General features: G+C 37.3%; 1 protein-coding gene across 5 annotated transcripts in view; it reads right to left on the reverse strand.

The window, feature by feature from the left end:
• Positions 1-531: 531 nt before the first annotated feature.
• Positions 532-25,815, reverse strand: part of lrfn5a (leucine rich repeat and fibronectin type III domain containing 5a) — a 114,380-nt gene continuing 89,096 nt past the window's right edge. For all 5 annotated transcript variants that reach the window (XM_041971703.1, XM_041971701.1, XM_041971700.1 and 2 more), the window contains 8 exons: positions 24,456-24,680; positions 23,118-23,246; positions 22,854-23,034; positions 22,434-22,589; positions 21,564-21,823; positions 19,838-20,305; positions 3,184-3,457; positions 532-2,546 (listed from right to left, as the gene is read on the reverse strand). In XM_041971703.1, coding sequence (XP_041827637.1) covers positions 1,584-2,546; positions 3,184-3,457; positions 19,838-20,305; positions 21,564-21,823; positions 22,434-22,589; positions 22,854-23,034; positions 23,118-23,246; positions 24,456-24,652 — 2,628 coding nt within the window. In that variant the 5' untranslated portion in view covers positions 24,653-24,680 and the 3' untranslated portion in view covers positions 532-1,583. The remainder of the gene's footprint in view (positions 2,547-3,183; positions 3,458-19,837; positions 20,306-21,563; positions 21,824-22,433; positions 22,590-22,853; positions 23,035-23,117; positions 23,247-24,455; positions 24,681-25,815) is intronic.

The raw sequence follows: 25,815 nt of genomic DNA on the forward strand, positions 1-25,815 counted from the left end.
ACATTGACACAAAAATGTGTCTTTTGATTTTTTTAATAGTTTAAAATAAAATGTATAGCAAAAGACAAATTGTCCAAACATCTCATGCTTACCTTGAGGCTGAGCTGAGCTGACCTTTGGGATAACTAGACTAAGTGCTCATAATTCACATTCAAAATTTTTGTACAAAACTGTAAGCGCCCTACATATATTTAACCACCTTGTGGTCAGCAAGGTGCTGTTAATGTTAAAGGTGTGTGCACCCTCACAGTCTAACAAATAAGGTCAGGAAAAACTGGGAAATTTGAAAATTTAATTCTTTAATTAAAGAATTGTTTAATTTTTTTAAGTGCCACCCAGTTTAAGGTTTGTTGCAAACTCCGTCTCCAAGTCCAATTAGAAAACTCTGAATATTTGCTCTAATTTGCAGTTTTTCTGAATGAAGTCATGTAGTTCTCAATTTGGAGTACAACAGATACAATAAACATCAAAAGGTCATACTGTTCACACACAGACACACATCACTCATCATAGTCTTGATTTTATCCCTTTTTATTTTACACAACATAACAACACAGTACATGTTGTCTTTTCTGTACAGAAGTTTCTGTGAGCTTGTGACCAACACAAGGTACAGTATCAGTATACCAATGTCAGTGAAAAGCTCACAAGGTAATTGTGTTCTTTTTCTTTTTTTCTTTTTTTTCTTTATTCCCTTTAAAAAATATCGATTTCATAAGAGGTCCATTAAAGTCTTCATCTGTTTGTTGTTTCCTGTCTTTATATGTCAAGAAAAAGGTCTGTTCTCCACAATAAGTAAGAAAGGCTATGTGTGAAATCTGTTTCTTCCTTAGGTCATTCCATTTGTCCCAATCCCTTGTTTGTGGAGTCGTGGCGAAGTCCTACATCCGGTTAAAATATGTTAGTGAGGGTCTGTTAGTGCAAAAGAAGGCACCGACTGCTATTCTCTTGCCACATAATGGATGCACACTCTGTGAGCATGTGAATGTTAAGAATGGTGTGCTTTTCATCTCTTTGTATTGTTCTTTTTTATTCCTTCACTTTCCCTTTATTAATTCCCTTTTTGTGGTGTTTTCAGATAAGGTGAGTGTGAATGAGGAAATGATGTGGCAAACCCATTGTCTTGTTTTTCTTTTGTGCTATAAAGTGGAACCAACAAGACAACTCGAGGACGCTACAAGACGAGGCAAGTTATCCACTCGCTGAAGAACCAACTGCAGAATGGATAATGTCAACAAGTAGAAGAAAAGAGTAAACTGAATACAAAAACAACACAACAAAATGAAAAATGCTCTGTGGAGAAACATGAAAAGAATCATAAAAAAACAGGGTGTAAAAGAAAAATCCACTCACGTTTTCATCTAGAAACAGTCACTCATCCCATCACACACATGATGAAGAAAATCCAAACATGAAAATGTACATTCTAAACAGTAACAACACACACACACAGTTTTTAACACCAACAAGAGGCCTTAACCTTCACCCATACACCTATAAACAAATTCAGACGCACCGCAGACATTCACACAAAGATTATGAATAAATCAAAGTTTATCTTGTGGTTGCTGCCTTGTTCCAGTCTAAACTGTGCTTTCTAAGATCCAGTCAGAGTCACACCGTCCTTTGTCCGAGTCTCCATCCTCTTCTTTCGGGAGCAGCATCCCGCTCATTGATTGGCTCCTTTTGTTCCGCATTATGCGCCCCAATTTTTGTGCTCCACCACCCGTTTGCTGATGGGACAAGTGAGTCTTTGAACCTCCTTCACTGAGTGAGTACCTCCTCCTCGCTCTGCTCCTTCCTCCTTCCTCCACAGGAAGAGTCTGATACTTGGCAGCGGAGGAAGCCGAGCGGGGAGCCCGACGCAAGATTGGAGTCTCTCTGAATCGTACAGAAGGTACTGGGCTAGGAGCTGCGAGAGGGCTGGAAAATGGGGAAGGAGCAAATGAAGGAGGCAGGGTTTGGTTAAGAGAGGTGGAGTTGTTGCGGTTGGTGTTGTGGTTCTCCAGAGCTGTAGGGGTGGAGGAAGGCAGGAGGGCAGAGGTAACAGTGGGGGAAGAAGAAGGCGGCCGAGGAGGGGAAGTAGAGAGGAGGGTCTCTGTCACTGCTGGGGTGTTTGAGCAAGCTGAGCCAGGCTTACCAGGAGCAGGCTTCCGCTTTGGCTTGTGCAGGGAACCGGTGGCAGAGGTGGGCGATACAATGCCAGTTTGAGATCTCTGTTCACCTACTTTCTCCCGGTCCTCACCTGCAGCTGTTGGGCTCCTTGCCCCCCAACTCTGGCTGAGAACTGATGTTGCTGTGGAGCAGTCAGGCAGGGAGCACTCAGATGACTGAGTTATTGTATCCTTTCCCCCACGTCCTCCTCCTGCAGCTGCTGCTCCGCTTCTTCTCTTTGTGCTTCCCGACATGTCGTCTAATCCTATTGATCCATGTTTAGAGGCGCTGGGAGTCACGGTGCATCCCTGTGATTGCTGCCCATTGGTCTGTGAGTGAACGTTGGTCATTGACATAGAAACACCTTTGCCACCCTCACCAGGGTTACACACCTGAGGAGAAAGAATGGGGAGAAGGAAGGTTTTGATCTTTTGTTCTATAATGAAATGCCTTTACAGGAATCCTTTCAAGTGTGAAGTGGAAAAAAGAACATTTTATTCAATTACACTTTTATACATTTCAAGGCAAAATGGAAACAAATTCAACTCTTTTGATGCATGAGGTGCTAAGAATATCTCCACCCCCTCAGACAATTTTGAATATATGATGTAAGATGCTTTAGTCCTTTTTCCATCCTGATGGTCCAAGGATAAGGTTGGGTCTGCTGTCAGGTTAAATTTTGCATTACATGAAGAAGCCACCTAGTACTCCAGTACTCCAGTATGACCAAAATGGTCATAGTAGTGTCGTGCTTCCTTTCTACTGCTTCCGATTTAGTAATATTACACTTTACACTATTTTAGAACAACTTAAACACATCAGAGTCACTGACTCATTATAATGTTGACTCATTATAACAATGATGTTTTTTACTCCTTTTTTTATTTTTGGTTAGTCAGAGGTAAAAATGCCCAGGGCACTGACAATTCTGTAATTAATTAACCACCATGTCAATCCTCTGCCTCAATGAAACAATTTGCTCTTTTATTCTCTCCTTTTTGGTTGGAGTGGATTGAAAGAGACACCCACCTTGTACCGTATCATCAGAATAATGATGAAAACGAGCACTGAGGCCACTATTATCCCTCCAATGATGATGATCATAGTTCCGCCGAGGAACTGAGACTGCATAAAGTGACACCTCATGTACTCTGACTCGGTGCTGAACTGCACACAACCAACCACTCGTGTCGCGGTCAGAGAGGTAATGACATCATCGTAGATGGCCAGCACACAAAGGTCGTACTGAGTCCCGGCAGCCAGGTTGTTGACCAGGAAGTTCTTGCTTGATGGTGGGATCATTCTGTAGAACGAGAGGCGAGAAAAGATGGTGAATAGAAGTATGAAAATCTCTCTCAGCCTTCCACCTGACCCTTACCATCTGCTTTTACAGAAGTGAGATGTTCTTTTTTTATTTAGAGATGAAGGATTAGTGGTAAATACCCCAGTTAAAGATTGTCTTGTACATGAAATACCTCTATACAAAAAAAGTAAATCTGCCTTGCCTTGCTTTGCCTTGGAATAAGACACAACTATAGAATAATCAAGACTAAAAACCTGTAGCCATCAGCTGTTGTTAAAACATCCAAGAAGCACCAAAGGCACAGTCTGTAAAAATTACTAAAATCTAGTGGTAGAGACTGAGTGGACAGTGGTTATCAGTAGCCAAAATGCTTTAAGACATAAATGTTTTTTTTTTCCACTGTGAGTGAATCCAATGGGCTCATGTACTGTTTTTGTATTTTAAGTAAGTAAGTAATGCCTTAAACTTTTAAGGCATTACTTATCCCAAACAGTGCTCTAGCACCTCAAACAAAGCCAGTCCTGCAATTTAAAAGCTCAGAGGGTTCTTTCTTCACACACACAGACATTCAGAGGCACTGTAGTAATAACAGTGGCACAAATATGGCAGCTGCCATTAATGCGGACCCACGGGCAGCCAATGGAAATGGCTTAGTCTAAGAAAATAAAAATATTTCAAAAATATCATTTTAATTAGGTGATTAGATACCAATAGAAACACATTTTTAAAGACATATTCTTCTCTCATTGACCTTTAATTTTGTTACATACTGCACATTTCATGTTCAGAGCTGCTCCATTACATTGTTAAGGAAATTTCTTGTTGGCATCATACAATTTTCAGAGTTTCACATTTGCTCAAATTCATTCATTCAATCAAACTTTAACTGGAATCTTGTTTTACTCTCTGATGCAACAGGCCTTTAGAGAATCAATCTCAAAACACTCTACAATGTTTCATCACAGCAAAACATTCATATGATTAAACTAATTTGTCCCTTGTAGCATGCGAATATAGGGATTTTAGATGGTTTAAGAAGGAAAATTCCCTGAAATCAGTTCTCTAACACTAACTGAAGCTCATTTGTCTCTACTATCTCTACAAGAGCAGACATCATGTTGACAATATTTCATTTTGGCACTTCATGTTTTAACCCCCCCGCCCGTTGCTGTCTTGACACAGACCCCTTTCAGTGACTATGCTGTATGTAGCGAACATGGTGTACCCATAACGTCACTAACAATCCCGCATTCCACGCAAACACTGTTAACCAAATTGTGACAAGTACATCAAATAAATTTTGGGCCAATGAGTCAAGCTGTAAACTTTGATCAATGTCAGCACTGCTTTGTTTGCACAATAATTTCATATGTAATCCTGGCTCAAAGAAAGAAAATCTATGTGTTTCCTTTAGCATTTAATTAAACCAGAGTTTTGTTTTTGTTCATTTTACTTGTCATTAAAAATCTCTGAAAGTCATTGTCCCTATGCACAGCTGATTGATTTTTGTTCTGACAAAAGGTATTTAAAACAAAATCTTTTTGTAGAGTAAAACAGAAATGCCACTGAGCACCATTAAAATTTCTGTCCAGTTTAACAATTAAAAAAAGGGAAACAGTGGGTGATTTCATTCATTTGCTTAGACATGAAGGTACTTTGTCACTATACTTCACACTTGTGACTCTTGTCTCAGTGACTGGGGTTTTGTCCTTTGGTCTCTCTCAACAGGCTTGTCGGCTTTCTGGGATTTCCTCATTAAAATGCTAATCAAATTCCTCATTAAAACCAAACAGGACAGCTAGTTCATGGCTCTTAGTCTGATGTGTGCTGAGAGGAGCAGAAGGCTACTTTTGCCTGGTTAAAGCATCTGGTTTAGAGTTTGAGCCAAGCGAAGGTTAAAAGATGAGTGAGGGTTTAATGGTTAGTATTAAGAGCGCTGGTATAAATGTCATAGTAGGTCATTACCGAGCCATTGGTCATACAACAGTGCAAGCCTGTCATGTGTGTTTGTGATAGCAGGTGTATGACCCCATGAATACTAATAGGATGCTAGAAGGACAGAAAAGAAAGCTAGATGGCCATGAGCGATACCCTGTTCCTCTTGTGATGTGTTCATCCATACAATGGGGAGACGATGCGAAAAGACACATGTATGAAGAAAAGAGGATCATATCTGATTTGGGACATATGAAGTAGAGGGTGGTGGAGACTAATGATAGGAATGAAAGTAACTAGAACATATAAGCTTAGAACACATGCATACAGAGAAAAACTATTTGTCTTTGGTTGGCTTGATTTCTATTTAGCAACTTTTAAATATTCAAATTCTTTGGATATACACCACAGAAAATAAGAAAAATTTATAAATATTTGATGGACAAAAAAAATTAATTCTAACCAAATACTTTAATCTACTAATCATGATAAGATTTAGACAAAATAGACAGAAAGACTTCCATCAACTAAATTATTAATTAGTGTATTTCTGAAGCGCATCGGCTCTGATTATTTCAATTATTAGATTACTAACAGTTATCAGATTTTGTTGGTCTGGTAAATGTGCTCCATGATTCTGCTTTAATCTTTATTTCATTGAATTTCTGAGGTGGTAAATTAATATAATCTTTGTAAATATACATTTAACTGTATCACTTAAAAGTGGTTATCCAAAACAAAACAAATTATTGATATTGTTACTACGGTTATAGTTTGTACCACTTCGCTATGCTGGGCTGATTAGCTTTTAGCATCATTTCTGTACCTGCTTTTACTCTCAGTGATAGTCTGATGATGACTGACTTGTGTCAATACCAAAAATCTTTATAAAGCACATTTTAAAGCAACGCTGCTAAAAAGTGAAATTTAAACAAACCAAGCATAATAAAATGACCTTCTATTAAGGTACAGTAAAACATGAGTGAAATCAATAAATGAATTAAATAGATACAAATACATACACACAACATACATAGACTGTAATAATGTTCAAGTTAAGCACTGTAAAAATAAAATGAATAAATTCAGTGTGTTGACCTTTAAGGGTCTGAGCCTATTTTGATCATCCAGTACTGTTGATTTTGTCTTTGTAAACCACATGGAAAATATTTATCATACATATAACTATCTCAATTATTTCAAAGCGCCTAAAAATACAGAAAAATAAAAAAATCTTCATGCAGGAACATATAGCCTATATCAATATTAAACTTTTAAAGTATCTGTAACCTTTAGTGATGGTAATGGTTGAATTGTTATTAAAAACTGAGCTAATCGATTTAATAAATGAAAAAAAAGTATGTTAAACTGAGTGGTAGAGTTTTTATTTACTGCAGTTTACAACAATTATAGAGTAACTTACCAGTGATGTTATGAAACCTGTTTTAAAAGTTTTTAGCTGCAGCTTGTCTAAATTTGATGTATGACAAAGGAGCAATAACAATAACAATAATACCTCCATTGTAGTCATAATTCTAAGAAGCTTCTTTGTTGAAAATGTCACACTTAACCCTCTGAAAATAGCAGTAGAGTGTTTCCTAAAAAGAAGATAGACACTTTTGATTTTAAATAGTAACAATAGATGTTGATGTGGCGTTGGATAATAAGAGCATAGCAGTAATTATCTACCTTGCTTGATGGTTGGCTTGCTTGTTTCTTTGACGGCATCTGCATGAATAGCTGTCATTCTCTACTCCGAGCCATTTACCTACATGAAACCGTTAGCTGCATGACTCCTGTCACGCAGACCAAATGAAACTGTTCCCTAAGCAAAATCCATAAAAAAATCTATATTGCACGGCCAGTAAAACTTCCATTGTGCAATACTTCTCATTGACAGTGTGTGAACTGAGCAATCATCATATATAACTCAACCATAAAGGGAACAATCAAGATATTGACAATGTGTCTGACTTCATACTGAGCTCACAAAATGCATTTTTATGCAAATTGCTTTGCTTTCTTTTTTTCTTCTTTTTGCATTCTTTTCTAGCAGTATGAGCCGTTTGCTTTGTGAACTCATCCAAACTGACTCATTCATTGTGGCTAATTTCTTTGTGTCTGAGCCGGATCTTGCTGCCAGTATTTGAAGCCCTACAGTGGGCAGATGATTGCCTTGGCGGAGACTATTACACTAATCTATCTACTCTGCTCTGCCAAGCCCTCAGCCCAAGGCTCCTGTGTGTGTGTGTGTGTGTGTGTGTGGGTTTCATCACACTTTTATTGCAGAGAGAAAAATGTCTGCTTGCATGTGGCGAGGTGTGTACGAGTCAGCTAAGGTCTATATGTGTCTGAAAAATAAATTATATGTGTGCGGACATGTATATAATTACGTGTGAAATTCATTACAGTAATCGTCTCCTACCACTGCAGCCTCCTCTTCCCAGTGGCTGTCATTGCATCTGGCCTTCTTCCAGCATTCGTATTTGATGCAGCTCTGCATGCTGGTAAACCGAAACCCTTGCAGCCTGTGCTTAGATGTGAGCATGGCACACGTATTTGTGTGCGTGTTAATCAACTCCAGCTTTCTCACTGCAGCCTGAGACAAAGCAAGGGTCTCTATTAGACTCAGCTTTTTGTCTCAAGACAAATGAATGCCTCCATACCCCGAACAGTGAACTATGATACCGGATTGTTCTATTTCAGGCCATTTCACTTGATTAAATATTGGACAAAGCCCTACAGGCCACATACACAGATTACTACAGCAGGAGGGGAAAAAAAAAATCAAAAAAGTGTTCATGGCAATGATTTGGCACATAAGACCAGAGCCTCCCGGTCAAGCTAGAGCTGTGCAATAAGGAATTTTCAAGTTACACCATGTGTGACAAACTGGGCAAAAACTCCCAGTGTTTAAGAATATTCACAACTTTGGGATGGCTCAAAACTGCTTTTTGTAAATGTAGGAACGATATATGATTGAATAGAGAAAGTTTTCTTGTTTTGACCAGTGTTTAATAAATACTCACATTGCAGTTTTAAAGTTTTATGCAGTTTAAAGTTGTAGTTAAAAAGAGAAGAAGAAAAATAAGCTTTTTCTGTTAATTTCTTGCCCAAAGTCAGCTAAGAAGGCCTATAAACAGTAGACCATCATCCCAAGCACCACCTATGGCTGTTGCAGTAAAATTGCATGGTAAGGCCATACAAACCACTATGTCTTCCCAAAGAAAGTGTTCTGTAGCAAGTTCCAAAGGAACATATATTGGCTTTCAAATATTAAAGAGTTGCCCAGCTAAGGCTTTCACACACTGTTTTGAAATAAAAACAAAGACAAAGAACAGTGGGGTCTCTCACTACCAATAGGGACCTCTCTGGCACCAGTTAAGGGATTACTGTCAGACTTACTGAAGCTTAATGGCTTCTGGCTGATACTGTTCTCCTTTCAAGACTAAAGTTAGAGAAAAACAGCTGGAGAAACTGCTCCACTAAAACAAAATCATCATGTTTTTTTTGTAAAGCGCTACGTGACGTTAAATTGCTGTTTTATTCAACTGTCACATGTTGAATCCTCAGTATTAAGTGTAAGTGGGATGAAGAACAGCTATCATGATGAGTGATTTATCTGTATAAACTTCCTAAACTGGCTGTAAATCTAAAATACCAAAAATTCCATCAAAACTCAGCAAACTGCACTAGCTTTGTAATACAACATGTTTTGTGTGGAGAACTTCTACAAAAATCTAAGAAAAAAAGTCCCGAATTATAACTTTGGGGCAACAAAAACTTGTCAGGTTGGTAGTACCCTCAAAGCTACTGCTATTGTAGATTCAGTAGTGGGTACTTATTTATATCCTTGTAGTTTGTACCTTAAAAAGACCAGCATTATACCCCTGGTCTTGTAACCTAATTTAAAAGTGGAAAATGTCTGCCTCTCACACAGGCCAGAAGAAAGATCATAATTTATCTATCATAGATACATTTACATCTCTGTTAGGTAATGTGGCGTTCAGTGTCTTGCCCAAGGACAGGTCAACAAGTAATCTGTGGAAAGATGGGCTCACACTGCCTTCTGGTTCGCAGATGAATGTTCTTCCTCCTGAGCTACAGCTACCCCCAAAACAAATGAGGATAAAGTGAAAGAAGTAAAAAATAAATAAATAAATAAAAATGTTAACATGTGTTGTATCATGCACATAAAAAAGTACAATTCCATATATGAATATTTTTCTTTTTGTTAAGATTCAACTGTATAGCATTTCTTTCTTTCTTTCTTTCTTTCTTTCTTTCTTTCTTTCTTTCTTTCTTTCTTTCTTTCTTACTTTCTTTCTTTCTTTCTTTCCATACCAGCACCATTTAATACTTGGGAATATAAATGCACCTTTAAAGCCCTCACAAAGGTACACATAGCTATCTTGATGCTGAGTTATGAGTTTTGGTGGATAAATAAGACCAAATTGCACCTTAGGGGATAAAAATGTACACTTACTGTACCCCTTTTTCTGACAGTGCAGATGGATCTTATTGTTCAGTAATTGATTATATTCTTTTTCAGAGCTATTTAGTGACAAGCTTTTCACAGAAATTTGTTTCCCAGTATTGCTCAACCATGGAAGGAACTACAATATGGGTCACAGATATGTGAAAGTGGGTTGTCTTATTATTTCCAGAAAATGGTATTCACTGCTTCTGGCTAGAGCCTCTTGTACCACATTGCTAAATATTCTAAGTTAAATAGCCGGAAACATGAGAAAATATGCCAGATATGCCAACAAAATAGCACAATATATCACTAATGGGTTTTTAAAAGCTTTCTTGACACTGTACTTTCTAAACATGTGTTAGCTTAATTTTCATGCTGCTAAATAGATTGCTGGAAATTCTAGCAGTCATTCCCAAGAGTCGACTACTGAATATCCATTTATTCAAAATCATTTTCTAAACAATTAAGCAAACAATAACACGTGACAACAGAACTCACTGTAAGTACAATCAACCCAGTTAAGAATAACTGATTTCTAAACACAAAGTGAAGAAGATTAATGGTGGCTTAACTCTTGCCCCATTACCGCTGACCTCAAAGCTAATGTGGCTTACACAGCAGATGGCACAATGCCATGCTAATAGGTCTGAGTCTCCCAGGCAGGCAGAAAATATTGCAGGAGCAACCTTCTTGTCTCTGTTTTGCAATGCATAATGCCTCCACTGCTAGAACTAATGGTTAACAAGCACCCACGGAGCTTGTAGTAAGAGGTGAAATAGGGATTTCAAGCTCAAGCCAAGTGGGCTTCACTGACACCTCCCTGTCGACTTTTTTTTTTAATTTTTTTTTTTTTTATTAATCAGTGCTAAAATAGGACAGTTTTGCACTTGTTGCAAAAACAGCCTAGCTGGCAACAAAATGATGATTTCAAGTAGCATAAGGAGCAGCTGAAAATGATAAGCAAAAGACAAAAAGACCCTTAGGAAACTGCTAGTTGAAATTAATCATAACATTCAACCTGCCAAGAGAAGATCTAAAGAAACAAATTATAAATTTGAAATGAGTTCAACAAAAATAAACTTCTTCTTAGGGAAACATGCCAACATTGTAGATCAAACTGAACATTAGCTGCAGTGAAAACAAACCTTCAAAAGAACAGCCAGAAATGTACAGGTGCTTCAGTCAAAATTATTCTGTTAACAGAATTGAACCCAAAAGAAAATTCTGTCTGTTTCTATGTCAATTCTGTATCTTAAAAAGTTTGCTGCTTCAAATTTACATCAAACAACTTTACAGTTTTGGGTGACTTGAGAAACTTGGCTGCTGTTCTTTTAAGAGCCAAACAGCTCCTATAAACTAACTTTGTGTCAGCTTACCGCTGTTTTAACATCTAGATGTTTAGTGTATTAATTAAAAGATAGTCATTTCAATTTAAGTTTAGCTTGTAATTTCACTGGAATATTGAAAACTTAATTTGTGACTTGAAAAGTTTGGAGTAAAATAAAAAAAAAAAAACAACAGCAACAAAAAACGTTATCTATCTTGAGTAAAAACATCCATTTCCATCATTTTTATCTTCACATTGCATTTGCATTTATTAGAAATCAAAGCTATTGCTATGCTTTTTGTTTTCTGCAAACTCATAAGTTAGAAAAACCTAATTTTCCGTATGTCTTTCAAAAATCGTAATTGGTGCAGCACTTGAATTCTCCAGTATTAAATGCATTATAAACATAGGTAATAATTCATTTTATTTATTAGTTCATATAACGAAAATTTCATAAACCTCTGTGAACTTAAAATGCAGAGAAATGAAGCAACAATGGAGCCAATACGTGACGGGAAAATTATGATTGGATGGCTGGATGTGAAAATTATTCAAGGTCCATATCTGCAGTGCTGCCTACCAACCTCAACTAATTCAACACATCTTTTGTTACAATAATTATGTTTACATGGACAAATATTTCATCTAACCGATTAAAATGAATCTGATCGGAGATTCCAACTGACATGGTTAAATGGACAATATAGAGAATGATCCGATCAGTTGTTTTTACATGATGGACAGATTTTATATGATTGTGACACTTTTGACATGTGCAATGCCTACCAGTTCAGAAGAAGTGTTTTATTTATTTATTTTTAGTTTTGAACCTTTTGACCTTCGAAATGCTCAATAATTCTGAACTCTTTCAGTTTCTAACTAAAACATTGTATCCACAACAGTCCCGTTCTGTTTTGCCCCCATTTTTTAAGTCTTCCCTGAAACTCATTCTCATTATGTCACGTAACCCCTATGTGGTTCAAGCATGCGTAGAGACAACATAAACCACAAAACTATCAAAATTATGGATACTGGTTGATATTTTTTCCCTGCTGATCTGATTGTAAAAAAGGTTTAGACCACCTGTCTCGATCGGATTTAAAATTCTTTCTTATCGAGGCCAGTCAGATCAGCTGACATGTTTATATGATGCATTATTATTCTGACTGGAAGTTCGTTGGGATCAAAAGTGCTCAATGTAAACCTAAGTGATTGTGCCTTAAAGATGGACCACTATCAGCCGTCTGACATTGCTCTAACTGAGCTTTCAGGTTAGCAACCGTATACTAGCAGTAATACTGTGCGTCTTGAGTATAATGTGTGTCCAAATCTAAGTTAGTCATAGGTCACATCTCAACAAAAATTTGATCAGTTTATGGTGTGGTAGTCTGAGCTTGGTTTGCAGCAAACTGAGCTCTTAGGTTAGCCTTTTTATATTATCTCTGCAGATAGTGTTTTTCTTCAGTAAAATTTGTGTCCAAATTTAAGTATTTGGTAATCACATCTCAAAGAAGACTTTGGCTTATTTTCTTTAAATAAGGGGAGTGGACCATTGAATACAGGGAGTTATTTTGTCATTATGGTTGTGCAAGGAATTTCACAGATATATTTCGATAATATCAAAGAAGTTGCATTGAATTTTGTTGCACTTGCAAGATTCAAAAGCATAAAGTAGATTTTAGAAAATACAAAGCAGGGGTTTTATTCGGGTATTTGTATGTATCCCCAAAACACTGAAGTGACATAATACAGACTGCGACATGTGGTGAAGGACACTAAGCAGAGATACAAGGACAGAGTGGAGTCACAGTTGATCCACCACCGTGACTTCAGAAGCCTGTGACTATGTAGAGAATGAGCTCTATTAACTTAGGTTCAGCTTTGAACTCTATAGTCCCCACCACACTTGACTCAAACTGCTCAGCTTGTGGCTAGACTCTACCCTGTGTGCCTGGATCCTGGACCGCCTTTCAAACAGCACTCACCCACATCCTCAGTGCCGGCTCCCCACAGGGCTGTGTCTCTCTCTATATACTCATGACTGTGTAGCCATGGAGGGCTACAACACCATGGTGAAGTTTGCGTACGACACTGTGATGGTTGGTTGCATTAGCAACAGTAATGTATGGACGTATAGAGGGGAGGTGGAGAAACTGGTGGACAACAACATCCTGCTGGTCATTGATAAAACCACAGAGATGATTGTGGACAATTGGAAGAGATAGCAGAGGAATTACACTCCTGAAGGATTAATTGAACTCTGGTGGAGAGGAGTTGCTGTGCTAAGAACCTGGGAGTGTACATCAACAAGGCTTCATCTTGGACTCATGAGGCACAGCCTTTTCCATCTGTTTCCTCTGAGAGAAATCCAGAGTTAATATGTAGGATTTATTTGTTGTTTAAAGAGAGGATTTAGTTGTAATGAGACATCTTGGTTATTTTACCAATTACTATATGAATTTGTTAAACTGGAATAAAAATAGAAATAAATAAAGCCTAAAGACCTATTTTTAACACATTTATTGTGTTGTGAAATTAATTAATGTATAGTAATGAGAAGTGCAAAATTGTGACTTTTTCTTTGACAACAGAATCTAGAATTGTGACATCACAAATGCTAACAATATACATGCAAAATCTGCATGTGGAATTATGACAAGAAAAAAAACTTGCATTACCTCTTTGTACAAACAGAGGAGACATTGAAATGCCATGCACTGAAAGCTGTTCCAGATGTTGGGTAGATGTCATACCATCAGGTGCAGACCTCTATCTGTCCAACTCAATGTCATTGCTGAGTCATCTGCATGGTGGTTGGCTCTTTCCATACATCCTCTCTGCATACTGTTCATACTTTATTACTTTTCCTAAGGTATTTATCATGTTTTTAATATCGGTGTGTACCTTCCTGCTTATTTTTACTTCCATCTAACTGCTGTATACTCCATACAATACCATCTTTATTTATAAAGCACTTTAAACCAATGATGTGGCTGACCAAAGTACTGTACAACAAAATAGAAATAAAATAAGATAAAAAAAATAGAACAACATTAAAACCCTAGACCAACATTAAAAACAAATTTTAAAAAAGTAAACAGACACAGGAACACTCTTAAAGCAGAAATAAAAAAAAAAAACAAATGAAAACTAAAACCAGCAAAAGAGAAACACCAGTAATGAACTCAAGGCTAAAGGCCAAAGAATAAAAGTGTGTTTTTAAACAAGATTTAAAATCAGCAATTGAGGGAGCCTCTCTCATGTGAAGCCCACTCCATAGTTTTGGAACCAAAACAGAGAAAGCACGATCACCTCTAAGCTTCTCATACTCATCATGTGTGCTTCTCCACCTAAAAATTAGTCCTTATTTCTGTCCTCCTTTTATTAAAAATTTAATTTCCATTTCATCTCCTACCTCTAAGTTCCCATCATGGTCCCCATTACTATTAACCTTTATATTATGCATCTTTTTTTGTGTGTCATACAAATGGCAAATTCTTCGATTGGCGTTCCATCTTTTTGTCATCATATTGATATATGATGACAAATATCTTTAGCCTCTGTTTGTCGATTCCTCCATCTTGTCATCCTGCATTTACTTGCTTTCCCTGCAAAATCATTGTCACTGCTGTGGTGGCTTTACTTGCCCATGTTTAAATCCCCACAGATTACTAACAACAATGATGCAGTTATTTGAAGCCTGCTTTGTGTTTATGGTGCAGTAAAACTAGAATTGGAACATTACAGCTGAATAAAGGTAAAGGCTTTTCACACCTTAAGTACAGCTGAACTAGGTGTAACACCTGGGCCATAGGGACTGTTGGTTTATTTATTTATTTACTTATTTGGCAATGGAAACCAGCCCCTGTTGCTGGATGGGTTGCTGGAGTGGAAAACAGCCACTGAAGGAACATGGTGGAAAAAAAAAATAAAAACACACCATCAAAGCAGATGAGGATGTGGGTGTAGAAAGGGGAGAGTTTGTTTTCCTAGAACACAGTGCCATATTTGTCCCCGCTCTTGGGTTTGGGAGATTTAATAACATATAAATAATACATATTAGCATCAGATTAATTAATATTCAAATCTTTAATTTACCAGTGTTAAGTTGATATAAAAAAATAAAGATGTTGCTATTAGCGCTGCTGCTCCATCCATTTTCTGTACCCGCGTATTCTAATACAGTTTCATGGGGGGCTGGAGCCTATCCCAGCAACTACAAGGTGAGAAGCAGGGTACACCCTGGAAAGGTGAGCAGTCCATCACAGGATCAACACAGAGAAACAAACAACTACTTACGCCCACATGAACTCCCTAGCACCAAGACTCGAACCAGGAACCTACTTACTGTGAGGCACTGCCACATGTACTACTACTACTACTACTAATTATAATTACAATAATGTTAATAAACATTAAACATTATATGTATTATAAAAACTAAATAAATAAATAAAAATAAAAAAAGATCACAATGGCACACCTTTTCTTTTTTGTTCTTTTTATTCAGCCTTACTGTGGGAGATTTGCTGCTTTGCTTGGGGTCATTGTACTGCTGAATGATCCAATTTCAGCCAACCTTTCACTGTTAGACAGATGGCCTCACATTTAACTCTAGGATACGTAGGTGTACAGAGGAGTTCATGGTCTGGTGGCTACTTGTTGTTTCACATGGGTGTACAACTTGCTTTGATCCTCAACGCTTGTCATGAGTATATTTGACTTTTATGTCATACTAAAATATATCCTCTTTCCCCATTTACTTCCCCCGTTAATACATATATATATATATATATATATATATATATATATATATATATATATATATATAATTCATATATAATTCAGTCATTGGTTTGACATCTCAAATGCAGCCCATTCCACTCTCTAGGTGTGTCATTGTCATCTATGCTATTTTACTCGGGTTTTGCCATCGTCATCATCCTCATCATTGCACGATAAAACCCACTGTAGTATAAAGGCCAAGTTCTGCATGTTCCATTTCATGTCTTGTTTAAAAGGTCACTGCATATTTCCTCGACATCAGGCCTCTCTTAAACTCTTGCTGAAGTAAAATATCGGCTATGGATTAGATGTAAGGTCTGCGGAGCCCTCAGTTTACTTCTTAACTTCCACTGAAGCAGGATTAGAAAAGGGGAATGTAAAGAGTGGGTGGGTATAAGATGCATTATTATTAAGATGCATGGATTATTTGGGAAATTCACTCAGTCTATCAAAAAAACATTACTAGAAATCAAACTTGAATTTTTTATACTGATATTGAATTCAACTTGACATATTGACTTAAATACTGTTTAAATACATATCACACATGCTGGAACGGCTACTTAAAATGATTTGCATTCATTTGCACAAGACAGACAATTTAAATATTGAAAGCTCTCACTTAAATCTATAAATCCTGTACATCAGTATTCGGAAAAAGTCTCATCATTAAGAAAGAAGAAAAAGAAATAGATTCTGAATGGAAGATCCCACTGTGACATAATTATTTGGTTTATCTTTTAAATGTCATGTCCTTGGATATTCTTAGCAAAAGTGACATGCACAGGATGGATCTGACATAGAATCCAAGAACACTAAATATTTTTGACAGCTAAGAAACAAAGCTTTAACTTGTTCATTTTTGTGGAAGTTCAAGCATATTAACCTAGTGGCTGGATTGGATTGAATGACTTATTAAGATGGCCTTGAGTGGCAGTTTGAAGCAGTTCAGTTTTGGCTTGTAGTTTACATTGTTATACAAATTTGCTTGGGTGTTGTGAGTTCTGCATTGGGATTCTGCTTGCTGTACTACATGACCAAGTTGGCAACAAGCCTGCCAATGGAATAGAAATACAATCCTTAAGCAGGAAGAGCACTGTTAAAACACCCACACTGTATCAGTATACACCTTCCAGTTTCAAGTGTCCTTGACAAAGACTGTGCCCCTGTCAGCTCCCAGAGTGCTGTTCTGCAGACAACCCTGACCTCCCTGGAGAAAGAGTGATGGGTGGGGTTTCTCAGCAGGGATCAATACAGAATAAAGTATTACAACCACATGATTGTAATAATTGTAAGGATCACAGTGCCTGGAGCATAACATAACCAAGAGGGTGTTTTGGTAAAGGTTTAAACCAACTCTTGAATTCAGAGTTTGCAGGAAATAAACCAAACCCTTCCTACACCCAACAGCATTATGCTGAGCAGGTGGAGAGTGAAAAGCTGAAACATCAATGTGTGGCAAATCAATATGCCCTCATTGAAGCTGAAAAGTAAGTGCCCTGTCTGCAACAACAGAGCCAGATTTCCCCTGTCTATCATTCTATTTTGCTGCCTCTCTCTCCACCTTGCCTTTCTGTTGTTCTCTTCCATTTTCCATTAACCCTTTCCCTCTCTGTCTCTATTCTATTCCTTTTTTTTTACACCATTCCTCCACTCTTTCTTCCAAGTGTTTGTGTAGTGGAAAAACATAATCAATGGTTTGCTGCTTTGTACCAGCAGAGGAGCAAAATTGGAAATCAATCTGCTATCCAAAGACAAGAGAGATGCAAAACAACACCAAGACACACAAATTACTTTTGTCTTCAAAAACGAGAGAAAAAAACAGAGGATGAGGGAGCAAGAGAGAGAAGCGAGGATGAGATGACTTAAAGGAAGACACAATGAGTGATGTGATGGAGACAGAGACGATGAGGGCAGGTGGTGAAAGGCTGTCTGATCACTCCACATACATGCCTCTACAAGAAGCTGCTTGATTTAGCTGTCATCATGCTTTGTGAATTGCTATTTTCCTAAAACAATATTTTAAAATATGTTACAAGTACAAAAGTACATGCATTGTTAGTGAAAGACAGAATACCCCTGCAGGAAATAGAACGGAAAACCGCTGTCAGAGATGAGGATATCTTTACAAGCCATACTGTATATCCCATTTCTCTAGGATGCATTTCCTACAAGGGTTAAGTGCTGCTGAATTAGGAACAAAGATTAGGAATAAAATGCACAGCCGACAATATAAGTGCATTCATCATTGGATGATCTCTGTTTAAGTGCATTTGTGCTAAGTTATATGGACTGAAATATAAACAATGGTAATTTCTAGCTTGTAGAAAAAAAAGTATTCAGAGAGGGCTTTTCTAACAGCCAGTGGCATTGTCATCTTTGTGACTCAGACAGTCAATCCCCATGCTCTTCACTTCCTGATGATGATGCGTAAGGATAAAGTATGGTTTGTGGATTAGCTCTGAGATAAAAAGCAGATAATGCTGGCATATTTCCCTGCAGAGGCTCTTAGTGTTTAATTTCCTCTCCCTCATTTCACCTGACTAAATATTTGCCTCAAATAACAATCATTCCCTGTGAGATGGATCTAATCTATGTAATCCTGAGTAAATGGAAAAAGTCAAGACAGGCTAACAGAGTTCGTCCTGCCAAGGCCGTCCTGGTTGAGTCAGCAGGCTGAGCAGTGCTGTGTTAATATACAGAGGTTTAAGGTGAGGATCATGAACTTTCTTACATCACTTTGTTTTACATCCTTATTTTAACTCTGAGTTGGTTTCACTTCTGACATTGACTGTCTGGATGGATCCTCCGCTGATATGCACTAACAATGTTTTAAGTATTTTATGAGGTTATATGTACGACGAATGTTGGACCACAACATATCTTGCATTTCCACTTCCTGTATGGCTAACTGAGAGCCCCTTTACTTAGACACCAACCAGTTTTTACATTTTTTCTAGCAATATCACAGTTTTAAAGTCATGATTTAAATACTGTGACGTATTATAGAGAAAATAAGAAGAAGTACTAATTTACTGCTAGATTAGAACATTTTGCTTTGGAACTGTAATTAAATCTAGCTGGTTTTTAGCTAGTAAGACTGTTTTTGTTTAAAATGTCCATCATTGTGTAAATCTACTAAAAATGTGTTTAAATTTTGCACATCTACATTGATATAACAACATTTGTTAGCTAATAGTTATTAGAAGTGGCATCTGTATTCACAGTACGATCACAGTAAACATATTTATTTTAATCCAAACATTTTACAACTTTAGAGCTGTAACTAAAATACTGTGAAACCCTGATGTTTTTAGTTTAGGCTGTCATACAATCAGACTCTCAGTCAATGACTAATGTACTAATGCTTTAAAATGTGGGTAGCACCACAATATGGCTTCTTTGGTGGTCATTTGGTAGTCACATAGCATGCTTGGCCATGGCAGTGTTATTGTGCCTCATAGCATCCCTCATAACCTGTTTTTGACCTTAGCCCTGCAGCTTCAAGTTGGTCCTATTACATCACTCTTGTGTGAACATCTTATATGAGCCACATAAGCATCTTTGTACGGGACTTTTTGCATCCTTTATTGTATTAAGCTATGTTCTTCTTACCTTTACATTTTGTGTGTGTGTTTTTGTTTTCTCTCTGTTCTCTGTGTTCAAATTTTCCAACAGGATCATTAAAGTTGCATCTAATCTAATGTAATCTAATCTTAAGAGCTCAGACATGGGTAATTCTCTACCTCTGCTTTGGCCATATCATGGTTCAGTTTCCACCTTGTAAACTGTCTGACTACTGAAGTCAGAATGAATGAACATTACATTGACGCAACGACACTGTCAGTCTTACCTGTAGACCAGCGAGTCGTCCTGGCTTCCATTGTACTGAATCTGGAACATCCTGATGCCTGGTATAGTCCTCTGAAAGTTGAACTTAATCAGTGCAGTTGATGATGTGGCTTCAGCTGTCACCACCCTCTTATCAACTCCACTTTTCACATCACCTGTCACATTGCTACCATTGGCACCTCCCCGGGTTGAGGTGGAAATGTCTGAAGATCCCGGGTCAGGCTCTTGGATGTTGTTGGTGTTGTTGGAGATGTGTGGGAGTTTTATGATAATCAGGTCCACAGTTTGGTGAGCTTCACCAGCAGGGTTAGAGGAGATGCAGGTGAAGGAGCCAGTGTCTTTCACAGTACTGATGAGGATGTCCAGAGTCCCGTTGTTGTAGACCAAGGTTCTAGAGGAGTTAGACACCAACTTGCCTTCAGGGGAGATCCAATGAATGGCTGGTTCTGGGTCACCTCTTGCCTTACACCTTTAAGATAAAGAACAAGGGGAGTGGAATTTAGTAGAAACAAGACAGAATGGGGTCATGTGTACAGTAACAGCAGAGTACTCTTTGAAAATGTTTCAGGAATCCCCAAGTTTTCCCTTTGGGACTTGGTTGGAGGAGAAAACAGTCTGAAAATTAGCTACTGTGTTTTTGGAGCACATTAACTTAATTTGGACTTTACATACAAACTAAAGTAGGCTTATCTGTATCTGTTATCTGTACATAGGAGGCAGAATAAAGAAAAAGGAGACAATGATTACATGGCTGTCAAAAAGGCCACACTCATAAATATTAGTTTAAGAATAAAAAAATAAAAATAAATAAATACATCATACTTTTTGGACATTTTTGTTAAATAAAATTTAAATAAACTACTTATTTGGAAGGGAAAACTGATTAATCCATTCATAGTCAAGTTAAGTCATAACTAAATGTTAAAAACAATACTGTGATTTTTATTTATTTATTTTTTTACTTTGTTATTATATGTTTTTAACTGATTGATGAGCTTTTCAAACCAGCTGCAACCAGCTCACCAAGAATTTATTTTTTGGCACTTTCACATTGGTTTAATTTTAGTCCTGAAGGTTGTTGCTTGTTAAAATTGAACTCATTTATTCAGTTTTAAAAAACAAAAATGAAATCATATATTTAAAATGTAAGAAGCTACAATGAAACCAAGCAAAGAAAATTTACCAAAGACATGAATTTCTGTCTTATTACCTGGTTAGCTGTTTTGTGCTAAAAACCATTGTATGGGATTGTAGATATTAGATCAAAATCTAATATCAACATCTCATTGTATAAGCCCAAACTCTTTTTATGAATAGAAATAGATGCCAGAGGAATGACAAATGACACAGTGACCATCACTTATATGAACATACCTTATATAAAGAGCTGAAGACAAGATACAATAAAGGGAGGGGCTATAATAACTTTCCCATTTCTTTTCTTTCCCTCTTCCCCTCATTTTCATATTTCCATATTTGGAAACATAACATCTATTGAAATTGGAAGTGTGTGACCACTATATATGCAAATGATGTAATCATCATCTCTCAGCCCTGTTGTTTTGATTTAGTTCTGTCCTTTTGAATTTTTTTACACATCATTGAGACAAAGGGCTTTTCATTTTCCTGGATGTTTTGTTGTGTGTCTATAGGAAAATTTGGAATTTGTGTAGAATAATGGCTTCAATCTGCAATTAAATTAGTGAAAATAATCAGACAAGTAATACCTGAGCGCCACTCTCTGTCCCTCAAGGATCCTCATCTCATGGGAGAATCTAGTGATGAGGGGAGGCTCACAGAGGAACTCCTCTTCAGGTATGGACCAGAAGTATCGACCGGAGAGGTGTGATGGAGTGGCACATGTCTCTAAGTCGTCCTCTCTGTTCAGCCTCCTCAGCCAGAGTAACTCACAGTTACAGTGGAGAGGGTTCCCACCAAATGACAGGGCAAAGGAAGAGGAGGTCAAGACCCCTGATGTAGCTAGAACCTAAGAGTGAGACAGAATTAATTAGTTTTTGACTTCACATAATCACTTCCTTCTGTCTAGTGAAAACAGTGACATTTAGGTGTTTGGTTTCTTAACTATTCTTTACATATACATACAAATGTGGTAGTAAAGTGAATACAGTTCATCATCTCATTACAGTCATCACAATGCAATATTCTGTTGGGGAGTCTTGGCTCTGGCATTCACTTTAATGTTATCTTGTACACTCCACAAACTGAAGGCACTCCCCATAGCAGGACATTACATCATCCACACCTTAAAATCTAAAGACTTTTTAGGAATACAACAAAGATCCCCCAAATTCGCTCCATAGTTCCTAGTCTGATCCTGGGAATCATCAGAAAAAGGGTCAATCCATGGAAACCCCACTCATCAGCTCACAAAGCCTAAAGGATCGGTTGTTAACATCACCTTGTTATTAGCCAATAAAGCTCTGCCTCATAGAAAATTTAGTCATATTATCACTAAACGTAAACCTTTATTCATATTTTACTGCTGTAGAAAAAATATAGGAAAATGTTAAACATAAATTCAGCTGAATAACACACATAATGGGTTAAATGTATGTAAAAAAAACTCATGAGGATACCTGCGCCCGCTGAAAAAGGGGGTCTGGAGGCAGCTTTTGAAGTTTATTAGAGGTGACATCCAATCGGTTGAGCTTCTGTAAAAGGGAAAAGGTTCCCTCTGGAATGAAATCCAGCATGTTGTGGTCTAAACTCAACGTGTGGAGGCTTGTCATTTTCTGCATGGTTAAAAGAAAAAAAATGGGTTGATGAGAAATGTGGAGAAATGAAACTAATACTTATTAAATTCCTAAACATTTCAAGAAGCAGGGCTTCTCACTTGTTACTCATCTTACAATATTCATCTGGACTTCGATGAGTCCCAGTACTCCTAATATACATAAATGGCTCAAAAAGTTTTCTGTAAACATATTTTCTTTTTTTTTTTCTTTTCAAAGCCCTTTACTTATCAAGCCTGAAAGTGGTAGCAAAGGACATCTGACCTGGATAGCTTCCCACGGAATAGAGTCCAAGTTATTATAACTGAGGTCCAATTCCTCCAACGCCAGCAGGTCATTGAATGCACCCTGGTGGATCAGCATGAGCTGGTTGTTGTTCAGAATCAGGTGGTGAAGCTTTGACATCCCGCTAAAAGTGTCATTGCCTATCCTCGTCAGCCGGTTACTGTAAGATTTTAAAGAAAAAGAAAGTCTTGTAAAATGTTTCAAGAGGATAGCTTGCACAATCAATCTGCTGTTAGGTCATACCTGTTGAGGTGTAGTGCTCTGAGATTTTCAAGATCAGCAAAGGCATGAGGTGTGATGTAGGAGATGGTGTTTCGGGATAATGTTAGGTCCACCAGCCGTGTCATGTTAGCAAAATCTTTCCTTTTTACACTGTTGGCACAAATAAATACAGTTATATTAGACAAGACACAAACTAAAACCCAAAGGAAACATTTCTTTTATTTTAAAGTATATTCTGAGTAAAATCACTTGGAGTTGTCTTGTACATAAAATGTGCTACACAAATAAACATGCTTTGCCTACTAAAATAGAGTATTTCTTTTCAAAATCTCTTGCATGCTGTTTGTCTTATAATAGCTTTAAAATGCCCAGCAAATTTTAAAGGAGGACAAGTGAATTTTTTTTCAAATATTTAAAGAAAACTTTCATGCTAAAACAGATTTCACATATGGTACTCCTTTTATCCGTCTCAGCTCGTTCAATATTAGTGACCCTGCATAACTTCCTTCAAAGGCTCTAAAGTGTGTAGCCATCAGGAGACAGCCCTGAGCTGCTCCACTGACTACAAGCCCACAATGGCTTATTTTGAGACCTTAAAAGGTCAGCTAATTTTTGTGTTCTTTATTTACTTTTTTTTTTTTTTGTAACAATAAAAAAAGCTTTAATTCATTTTAGAGGCAGCACATAATGTGCTTATATACTTATACTGTGCTTATCACCCTTGGTAATGACATTGTGCCTAAACCTTCAGCCATCTTTGTCAGAGAAGCTCCAGATTTTGTCACCTTGTGACACTGAAAATCAGTCTCTGCTTCCAGGTTAATTGTCATACATTCAGGCTTTTTAGAATGCATGACAGCTGTTAACACAAATGTCAGAGTTCATAGATTTTAAGAGGACAGTTTTGCTACTTTATGAATCTCCATTAGACAGAAGAAGATTTTAAACAAAAGGAATAAAAAAGAACTGCACATCATGTTTGTTGTGGATGTGATGCTGCTTTACTGACTTCACCAATAGCATGAGTGATACAAAATGTAACAGCATAGATAAAAAATGCCCAAGCACCAGCAGCTAATACTATTAAATTCCCAGAGTGATCAAGACCTAAAGTGAAGGAATTTGTTAATTATAAATTTATGTGAGGAAAATGATTTATTCTTTGTGGTAGACTAAATATTTTCATGTCTCTACTTAGAAATCTTCACTGTTAGAAAATTGGCAATTTCCATATGAAACATCAGAACTAGTAAGAATTGTTGCAGTCTAGTAGTAAGAAACAGTATCTGTAGTACTGTAGTAATGATGTAATGGTATTTTAATTTATTCGAGCTGTATCATCACTATTGTGATCATCACCTTGTGACAAAGTTATCAGCCAGCCGTAGTTCCACTGTATGTCTGTCAATGTTCGGCGGGACAAACAGTAAACCTTTCTTTGCACAGAGGGTTGCCAAGTTGGGTGACAGGATCTGACAGACGCAGCGCTTCGGGCAGATCTGTGCCCGCACTGCCATGGCAACGGCCAGCATCACACACAGCAACAGCCTCTCCATGGTTACCACCCTCACCTGGACACAACACCTGAAATAAAGACAAAAAGATAGGGAAACAAAGATTTAAACTTTGTGCTGTAAAAGCCATTTTTAAAGTATAGGATTGGAAAAAAAAGTCAGATTAACTCAACTGTCAAACATTTAATAAAATGGTATTTTCATACCTTGCCCGTGTGTCTGCTAAGTCCTAAGTAAATTGTGTAAGAAAAACCTCTCACACAGCATTGATCTATTTATTAGAGTATAACTTACTAACGCCACTCTGGACTAAGTGACCACTTATTTCCCAGAGCAATTCATCCTGTCAAATAAAGTGTGTGCCACTCTGAATGTATAGCAGTTTAGTGTGGTAGATATGATGCAAGTGCAGTATGAGGAAGGGTGACTTTCTTTTCAGTTGTCTTTGTGTCTTTATTTTATTTCAAAACATCAATTGCTAATTAAACTAAAGTAGGAGGGATGCTGTGGGTAATACAAATATTCAGTCATTATCAGGCATCACTGCTTGTGGTTAATTAGAGACGGAGCAAGGTTGAGTTATTTAGTGGGAATCTTGATTGAGCTTTGAAGGACATGGGAAAACTAGGATTAAAAAACTCACACAAACATGCTTACACTCATTACAAAATCCATATACAAATACAACACAGACGGGATGAGAATGGAGCAGCGGTTCTCTAATTGAACCTTAGCTGAACTTGTAGGATGAGAGTAAAAATATGTGTGAAGTGTAAAACACATTTAAAAGTTGAACCTTTAAAGGTTTAAGACTACCAAATTCTATCCAAGCTGAATCTGATGGTAAATAATTGTAGCTTTGTAGATTAATTAACTGAAAAGAGCCACGTAAAATGTCCTGTTTGTAATGATTCACTTTTTTTAAATGGAGGCTTAAAGTGTTGAAATCCATGAAAAAGTTTAGATAATCTAAATTAATAAATCTAAATTATAACCAACCACTGAACCAAAAGCACTTTGAATAGGATTTCCACAGTTAAACAACCTCAGAAGAAATACTGAAACATTGCCGGGAACAAACCACCTGGCTGGAAGAAACACACACACAATGAGCTGGCAAGCAAGTAGAGACTAAGGCAGAATACAAACTCTGAGAACTAAAGAATGGCAGGTGTGTTGACTGGGAAATGATACCAAGGTTTGGT

This window comes from Melanotaenia boesemani, chromosome 20, assembly GCF_017639745.1.
Source record: "Melanotaenia boesemani isolate fMelBoe1 chromosome 20, fMelBoe1.pri, whole genome shotgun sequence".
NCBI classification, from domain to species: Eukaryota; Metazoa; Chordata; class Actinopteri; order Atheriniformes; family Melanotaeniidae; genus Melanotaenia; species Melanotaenia boesemani.